General features: G+C 39.3%; 1 protein-coding gene across 1 annotated transcript; it reads left to right on the top strand.

The window, feature by feature from the left end:
• The first annotated feature begins 1,795 nt into the window (after positions 1–1,795).
• Positions 1,796–5,837, top strand: LOC118797393 (G-protein coupled receptor 87-like). Its single transcript, XM_036556735.1, is given in 2 exon segments — positions 1,796–2,173; positions 2,175–5,837. Coding segments are annotated over 2 exon segments (1,035 nt in total). The 3' UTR covers positions 2,832–5,837.
• Positions 5,838–9,817: the final 3,980 nt, after the last annotated feature.

A 9,817-nucleotide genomic window follows, 5' to 3' on the forward strand; every position in this document is an offset into this window, starting at 1 on the left:
AATAGTTAATAATAATGAAATGGTAAAGAGAAACCTTTAAGATTTAAACCTTAAGATGAACATCGATAATTTGGTGACGAATGGACTTATTTGCATTTATAATCACTCCAGCTGGTTTCCTGATAGGTTTGATCTGCAACGAGAAACTTAAACACTAAAAAGTTGTGAAGTTGAAGTCAGTTTCTCATTCGCCAGCTTCTTGTTTGAATTTTCCCGTTCCACCTTAAATGGTGCAGCAGTTACATTCTGGCGCCTCAGGCATCATTTAAGGTGGAACGGAATTCGAACAAGAAGCTGACGAATGAGAAGCGACTTCAGCCTCGTAAAAATCAAACATACTTTGTGGAAAAGTTTCCTCCCAGAGATGTGAGAAAAGCAGCTATAGCTGAGCTAAAGCTTAAAGCAGAGCAAAGTATGTCTGCATTTTTGTTACTATTTTACTTTTTAGTCTATACTAGTACATTAGAACATACTGAGACATATTTACAGCCAAGATGGTAAACTGGACATAAAATGTTGTGGCTCCCAAGGTGGCTTGATTTTTGTTGAAAGGACAAAATGGATCTTCTTAACATTTGGGTTGCGACCCCTGGTCTAAGTAGTTTTTTTGGTGTCCTAAAACCCACAAGTTTGCACAACCTTAATAAAGAGTTGGATGTGATTAGAGCTGTTTTAGAAAATGGGATGTATTCCCAGAAAAGATTTGGGTGACTATTGACCTGTAGTGTTAGTTAACAGCGTTTGACTTGTATCCCCAGCGTAAAATAAAGAAGCCAAAGTTGGACACAAAACATATTTTGGCTGATGGACTACATCTGGGGACAGAGGAAAACTGTATATGTTTGACTTTCCACCAAACTTGTTCTTTGAAGTGATTTTAATTCTTTGATGCTTTTGGACCCTGTACAGTCACCTCCACTGAGAGATATCAAATACAAACACATCTGTTTGAGAAATGCTAATTTCGTAAACAAAAAAGGTCTGGATTATTAAACACATCCTTAAAAGGGCTAGAAACTGAATTCATGGGAGCAAGCGACATTCCCTGTGATGAAAGAAAAACAGCGAGGAAGAGGCTTTTGAAATCAGGCAGGCCATGAAAAATCAGACCCCTTAAAAATGAAGGGTTTTCTTTGACTTCCAAACTGTTCTGTAAGTGTTTTTCAACACAGGGGTGCAAATTTACACCAAAAGTTAAGGTTACTATATTGTTATTTATATAATGGCATGTAAATTTGTGGGGGTTTTTAAGCTATACAATATAATTAACAGTAATAATGTCATTTTATGAGGGATAATCAGTATCAGATGCCCTTTAAAGTTGAAGGTTTGCTCTGTTGTCACATTTTACACAATGAAATACAATAAATTGCCTAATCATGTTGTGATAAACATTTTATTGAAATGCTTTGATAACAATAAATGTAATAAGAGGAAACAGCAATAAGTCAAGTGCATTAAATAAGTGTTGCAAACAATTTATCGTAATAAACATGGCATGCAAGACTCAAACTCCTTGACGTGTCTACTTTACAAGCTGAATAAAGGCCATAGGCAGAAATATGCCCTCATGTGAGGTAACTGGATGGTCTCCTTTTCTGATAAACCATGCTGGGTTGATGTGGAAGAAAAAAAAAAAATAGGTAAATAATAATACAGGCCAGGTACCTTTTGTGACAATAAACCCAAGACCCCTCCAGATTGATCAGATCCCCCCGTTCCTATTCATGCAATACAAATTCATTCACTAAGTGTGCCCTATAATCCTGAATCATTTAACTTTTGTTTTCCAGTTATGGCTCCTAACTGCTCGAACCAGTCGACTCCTACCAAGGTGCCCTCCTTGGTCTTCGCCTCGCTTTACTCAGTGGTGTTTCTGACTGGCCTGCTTCTCAACTCCATGGCGGCGTGGGTCTTCTTCCAGATCCGCACCAAGAAGAGGACCTTCATGCTGTACCTGAGGAACATGGTGGCAGCTGACCTGCTCATGACCCTCACGCTGCCAGTCACCATCCTCAGCGAGGCCCAAGTGGGACCGTGGTGGCTTCCGGCGATATCCTGCCGCTACACGGCCGTGCTCTTCTACTGCTCCATGTACGCCAACATCCTCTTCCTGGGCCTGGTGGCTCTGGATCGCTACCTGAAGATCGTGCGACCGTTCGGTGGCAAGTGTGGGAGATTGCCTCTACAGCTACTCCTTCACCTTAGCCATGTCGGCTATGGTGTGGCTGGCCATGCTGACCCTGTCACTCCCCAACACCATACTGACCAATGGAGATCTGAAGCCGGAGACAGCACATAACTGCACATGTCTAAAAAATGAGCTGGGGCGAATTTGGCATGGAGTGGTGGTCTACATCAACATAGGGATTTTCTTCACAGTGTTGATCACCCTGGTGATGTGCTACATGTCCATCCTCAGGCACATTCGTCTCTCTTCTGCCCAGTTCGTGATAGGGGGACCAGCAGGGCAGAGGGAGGCCAAGTCTGGACAGAACGTTCTGGTGGTTCTGCTGGTGTTTTTCGTCTGCTTCGTCCCGTATCATGTATGGAGGTTCCCGTTCACCATCAGCCAAATTCACACCACCTTCACCCCGGAGGTGAAGGACATACTGTTGAATGGCAAAAAGGCTACGCTCTTCTTGTCGTCCTGCAACGTGTGCCTGGACCCCATCATTTACTTCCTTATGTGCAAGTCTTTTAGGAGCAAACTAGCTCGGTTGCTGGGACGTCAATCACCCGCACAGAAATCTTCCATCTACTCACCCATCCCTGAGAAGAAACAGATATTAGTGCTGCGATTTAAGGAGAACTCCTCGTCGTCATCATAGCAGAGAATTAGTCCACTTTAATAAAGAGAATCTCTGTAGACAAGCGCATATTTCTGTGGACAGAGAATGTAAGGAACTATTGTTTGGCATAATTATATTATTTATAAATGGCTGGCAACACAAATGTATTATATGTATATATTGTAGTCTGTATATACTATGAATGAAGTTCATTGTCAGAACTTTAGCAAGGCAATGCTGCATGATGACAATGTACTTTATCGTTTTTATTACTGGTTATTTTATTTATAACAATTGACCAAAGCTCCACCCACAAAAGCGTTCCTTGTTGGCAACTATTGGACAAGCTTTACAAAAAGTGTTCACATTCACTATAAGGTTGAGATGAAATATACATTTTGCTACATGTGAGCTAACACTGCTGCACTGACTTGACATTATAAGACTAATAGTTCAACCTCACTTAAATGCCCCACATAAACCAGCAAGCTTTGTTGATTGTGATTAAGTTGCTCTGGCATTAGTAGAGTACATTTGGAGTAGCTAGTGTTATTGTACAGTAGTGTTGAAATGTAATCATAGACTCACTTATATGCAACAAAAACTCAATGTGCAGAACATAGATATACATACCTAGATGCCGCGTTGCCTGTTGTTCTCTATCTGAGGTGATACGTCTGCACGTCCACCATATTGGAGAGGTCAAGTTCTGCTTGTGAACAAATTCACTTGTATTGAGAGATGAAGAGTCTCAGGATTAAATCAGCCATAACTTCCTTATTACTCAGTCAATTTTGACCAAATTTGTTTTGTTATAATCCTCAGACACAGATAAATCTAGGCTGCATGGGCTGCTCTCGGTAGCTTTTATGTCTATAATAACTGATTATGCTTATTAGCCGTCCAGACCAGCGGGAAAGTATTTAGTCTGCATCTGACGTTAAAAACCAAGTTTAGCGCAAGAAACATAATCAGACACACATCAGCAAATCTATCAATGTGTGAAACACTTCTAATCTTAATACACATAACAATAAAATAAACCCCCAAACCACAGTAAGAAGGATGAAGCTAAAGTTGGCTTCCTATTCACCAGCTTCGTGTTCGAGTTTTCCCGTTCCACCTTAAATGGTGCAGCTGTCACTTTCTGGTGCCAGAAGGTGCACCATTTAAGGTGGAACGGGAAAACTCGAACAAGAGGCTGACAAATTAGAAACTAACCTCAGCTTCGTTTAAGAAGGTGCTAAAGTTGATCTATTATGAATATCTACATGGATTAAGGAATGCTGTAACTTTTGAGCCACAAAGCACTGAACATCACTGTGAATAAATAACTACTACATAGTGTTAAGATCCCCTGAATAGACTATTAAATGAAATAAGCTTAATATAAAACCAGAGGAAACACAGTCACATCAACAGGTTCTCTGTGCCTCATTAACCACACGGCCATATCTGCACATAACCATAACACAAACATGAGCGTGGATCACTGCGTTCCTCCATTATTTAATCCTTTCCCGCTTTCTGAGTGTGATATTCTTGAAATAGTTTAAATTTGGACAGTATCTTTCTAAAACTGCTGCTCTGTAATGGTACTGAATGCAGTCCAGCAGCGATGTTGACTGAACCCAAAATGGCGGTGCTATTGACGTGCCTGGCAGGATCCAACATGGCATCTAGCTTTGTATATCTATGATGCAGAAGTGGTAGTTTGCTATTAGCATGGATATAGCAGTGCTCATATTTTGACTCCTTAACAGCTTCATAGCTCAGAAAATCAAGTGACATTTAGTAGAAAATGGGTGTAGGACAGAATGTATCAAGTTTGGAGAATTTTGTTTAACACAGGATGCAACAAAGGAGATACGGGCATGACAGCAAGCACAGAATGACAGTATGACTTCAGAGGCCTGTTGCTATGAATGAACGCTTTTGTGGCCAGAGCATGTGTAGGTCAAGCTGACAGTATAAAACTTTAAGCTTACTTTTAATGTAAAAAAGCATAAGTATAAGTGTATTTTGTAAATACTGACCTGAAAAAAACTTTAAGTCTGTAAAACCATAAAGTAATGGTGAAAAAAGTGGCACCACAGCACCCCCACTGGTGATGTGCTGTCACTGTCAGTGTCAACATCCAACACCTCGCAAATGAACGCAGCAGGAAAGGAAATGTTGCTAATTAAGATGGTTCTGTCTGACTGAATTTATACTGAAACACGTCTAAATGAGTTTTATGTTTTTGCTTTAATGTATTATCGTTTCATTTTTGAAGAAAAACGTTAGACTGCTTGTGCCTGTGTGTCACAACTAGTTAGCGTTAGCAGTGGAAGCGTTTGGGAACACAGGCCTGTATGTTTCTCACCTCAAAAACTGTGACCATCACTTCTTCTTCATTCAGAGCTACACATTGTACACAGAGCTGATCCAGCACCCACAACAACTCTGAGGTTTCTCTGTTTTTTAGCTTCTGTTAGCCTGCTGTGCTTAGCATGGTTCAGCTTTGTTCAACACCCAGGGAACCTTCCTAATCGCAAATAGTGAATATGTACTAAGTAAACTCTGAATAATGTTCCAATGACCAATAAATGGCCAATATGTTTAACCATATTTCACTCCTCTCAATGTAAACTGGGCAGGCCTACTCTTGGGTAAAGCTTCCATAAGCATTCCTCTGACCAATCACAAGGCTGACATCTCTTGGTCAGTCTGTTTGTTCGTCCATCTGTCCATTCATGGCTATTTTGGTCCAGGTACCGTCATATAAAAGCTGGATGATGATTTTAGTTCTGCATGAGGGGCGGAGCAGGCTAGGGAAGTTGGACAGAGAGTTGTCAATCAAGCTACTTATTAGCCACGCCCACACAACTCTTAGATAGGTCTGATCAGCAGGTTTTGAGCTGTGTTTTATAATTTTTATCTTAGATTTTTTTATTCATGCTTTGCTGGTTGCTTCATATCACTGTGGTTTAAAAAAACCTTGTACCTCCATTTTTGACGTGTGTCAGTTTTTCATATAATTTGAAATTGCTTTTTGTCCTTTACATTGTGTGTAAATTTCATGATGAATGGAACAAAAGAAACGGCCCAAAATTACTTGGAAAAACGTCCGGTTCCTTTGACTTGCATTAAAAGTAAAGTAGGGTTTTTCCTTCTCCTGTAAAGTTACTATTTTGGAGATAAAAGGTTTTCCTCTGATTCTTAATATCATATAAAATTTTTAATACTTTACTCTGTGTGCACTGAGACTTTAAGCTCTATCATTTTGTTCAGCCTATGAAGAATCAACAGGCTGCATTTCTGTAGTGTTAATGAATAGTTTAAAGGCCATATGCTGCCTTTTCATTGTATGAAGTTTGTGTAAATTTACACACCAAACGCATTTGTATTTCATTTTTACACTTTCCAAACTTTTTTCATCTGTAAGAATTAAACAGGCTGTTTTTGTTCCTGTGCCTTTAAAATTGATCCATTTATATCTTCTTTGTGATTGGCTGATCTGTTATGCGCTTAAATCAAAAAACAATCCAGGCTGAAACATTCTATGTAACTTCAGAATGGGCGGAGCTAAAGGTGTGAAGACAGAACAAGAAATATAAGTAAATGCATGATTTTTGTAACATCCGAAAAACAATTAATTAAAAATGGGCTATTTTTGCAGCTCAGTTATATAAACAGTATGGATTGGATAGAGAAGAGTTTGTTTTGAAACTTTAACAATGTTTACATACTAAATCAAACTCAAACAAAAAGGAAATTGGGCTTTTTACGATTAGGACTCTTTAAGAGCACATAGCAAATATTAATATTGCAACAAGACACAAACACAACAAAGTAAAATATTCATTTTTTTTAAAGAAAAGGCAGAATTAAATGGTGAACATTCATCAAGAAACGCTGACATTTTGCATTGAAATGCAGAGAAATGATTTATAGGACAGAGTATCAACCAGTGTGAACCAAACCCAGAGCTTGTCAAGACACAGCTGAAACTGTAAAGCACACATTTCAGGGTTGATAAAACATAAACAAACACATGAGATCGGTGGAACGTGATGACATGATGAGGCATGTTGTTTTTCCTGCTAGACCTTACACAAGCTTTAGACATTTGCGTTTCCAAATGTCAGCAGAGATGTCAAATGACAGCTTATGTAATTAGGTCTTCTCTGGAACAACACTCTGTATTCATGGTGCGGTAGACATTTACATGTGCGTATATTTATGAAAGCAACACCTCGCAAAAGTAATTAAATACGTATATTTTTTCAACTTCTATGGAACATTGTTACTCACATAGCTGGTAATATGTCAAAGAACAATTGAATATCTATATGAAAAACTCCTAAATAGAATGTATAATCCCACATTGCACAGGCCTACATGAAAACGGTTCATTGAACCATAAATGAATGAAATAAATAAATGAATGAAATAAATAAATAAATGAATGAATGAAATAAATGAATAACCGAACAAAACATCCAGATCTCATTAATCAGATTAACTAGGACACTGTTGACTCTCTGTGTGTGAAAGTTGAGCTGCTAGTGAGCAATATGGGGTGAAAAAGGAGGGGTGTGAACCCCTGCTGTGAAAACATTCCATTAAACAGTGTGAAAAGAGGAGAAAAATCTAGAACAGTGTAAATGAGAGAACTTTCTAAAACAGTGTGAATGAAGGAGAACATTCTAGAACAGTGTAAATGGAGGGGAACATTCTGAAACGGTGTGAATGAAGGAGAACTTTCTAGAACACTGTAAATGGAGGGGAACATTCTAGAACAGTGTAAATAGAAGGGAGCACTAAAAGAGTGTGAATGAAGGAGAACATTCTAGAACAGTGTAAATGGAGGGGAACATTCTGAAACAGTGTGAATGGAGGAGAACAATCTAGAACAGTGTAAATGGAGGGGAACGTTCTAGAACAGTGTAAATGTAGGGTAACATTCTAGAACAGTTTGAATGAAGGAGGACATTCTAGAACAGTGTAAATGTAGGGGAACACTGTAAAAGTGTATGAATGAAGGAGAACATTCTAGAACAGTGTAAATGTAGGGGAACACTGTAAAAGAGTGTGAATGAAGGAGAACATTCTAGAACAGTGTAAATGGAGGGGAACATTCTGAAACAGTGTGAATGGAGGAGAACAATCTAGAACAGTGTAAATGGAGGGGAACGTTCTAGAACAGTGTAAATGTAGGGTAACATTCTACAACAGTGTGAATGAATGAAGACATTCTAGAACAGTGTAAATGTAGGGGAACACTGTAAAAGTGTATGAATGAAGGAGAACATTCTAGAACAGTGTAAATGTAGGGGAACACTGTAAAAGAGTGTGAATGAAGGAGAACATTCTAGAACAGTGTAAATGGAGGGGAACATTCTGAAACAGTGTGAATGGAGGAGAACAATCTAGAACAGTGTGAATGGAGGAGAACATTCTAGAACAGTGTAAATGTAGGGGAAACACAGTATTTATGCTTTTTTAACCTCTATATAATGTTGTTGCTTACGTGACAGCTGCAATATTAAACAGCACAATTAAATATCTATATTAAAAACTCCTACACAAAACGTTTAGGCCCACACTGCATAGGCCTACAAGCACGTGCTATACAGCAGAGATCTGCACAAGGTGGGTTCTCCTATGGGAACTGCATGATCTGCTAAATAATTTGTAGGCGTGATTCACTTTGAGGCACCGCAGTCATTGCAGGTAAATGGGCTCGTGCAGGTGGGTATTATGGCTGGCTGCAGGGCGGGCTTAGACAATAACTGGCTGATGTAGACACGAACAGGCAAGCAACAAAAGGGCTGCAAGTGTGCAGCAGAGAAAAATACATTAGCAGTCACAAGCGGCAAAACACATGAAGCTGTAGAGCATCCAGAAAGTATCTATGCATAAAATCAACCTGACTTTTTCCATAAAAACTCTTTTGGCTTTTTAACCTGTGCTGCAGCCTCCGTCTCCGTTTTGGCTTTAATTTAATTTCAGCTGGCTTGTAGAAGTCTAATAGAGTAATTAGCTAACAATTTAATGCGAACACAGATAAATATTAGTAGTGAAGCCAAGCTGCTACGCTGTTTTTTTGTTGTTGTTGTTGTTGCCTGTGGTGCTGCCTGCTTGTCTGTCGACAGTAAATCGCGACGCTCATTTTGTGGCAACATGTTCAAGTTCACGTGGCTTTGATTTGCCTAAAATACACAAAATATTTACTTTTCTTTTGCCAACATTGAAATGTTTATTTGTGCTGCTGGGTGTGCGGAGCTGCGATGTCACGAGGTTTGTGCGGCACGTCCTACATGGAGTAGATTACAGCAGCCACAGGCAGGAGCTGATGAGGACCACATGCTTTGCCCAAAGTAGGCAGGTGCGGGTGGGCTTGGTGTGTGAAAACCAAAACCAGAAACTGGTGCTACACTGTTATAAATAAAGATTCTGTGCAGGTACGTTTTTCATTCATCAAGGTACAAACAATGTAAGTGTTCTCTCAAAGGTACAACAGTGGTTTTAAGGTCCAATTGTGAACCTGAAATAAGTTTTTCCAGGTGTAAAGTACAGATTTGTACCTTTTCATACCCAAATGTTTTAAAACAGAACAATAAAATAAAAAACCTGGAGAAGAGACGGGGCGTGTGGAGTCAGTACAACTTAGAAAATATAATTTCAATGGATTATGGTACAATTATGTTCCCTGACTAAAGGTACTGAGGGTACCAACCCAGTGACAAGAGGGGCACTGCCCCAATGACAGTCTCATTCCTTTATTTCTGGGAGCGTAGGTTTTGCGGGCGGGAGTGGGAAAGACTCACACTAGATTTTTCAGGTGCAGGTGGACGTGATTAATGGTTAAATCAGGTGGGTATTAATAATCAGACCTCTACTATACAGTAGCACCAATAGATCTATTAGATAAAATGTTTACAGTACTGAAAAAGTCAGAGAGGTGGTATCTGACTTTTACACACTTTTGAACATCAGCTTTGATATCTAAGCAATGTCTTTTGCTTCCCCATGCTTAA

Source organism: Colossoma macropomum, unplaced genomic scaffold (assembly GCF_904425465.1).
Source record: "Colossoma macropomum unplaced genomic scaffold, Colossoma_macropomum, whole genome shotgun sequence".
Taxonomy (NCBI): Eukaryota; Metazoa; Chordata; class Actinopteri; order Characiformes; family Serrasalmidae; genus Colossoma; species Colossoma macropomum.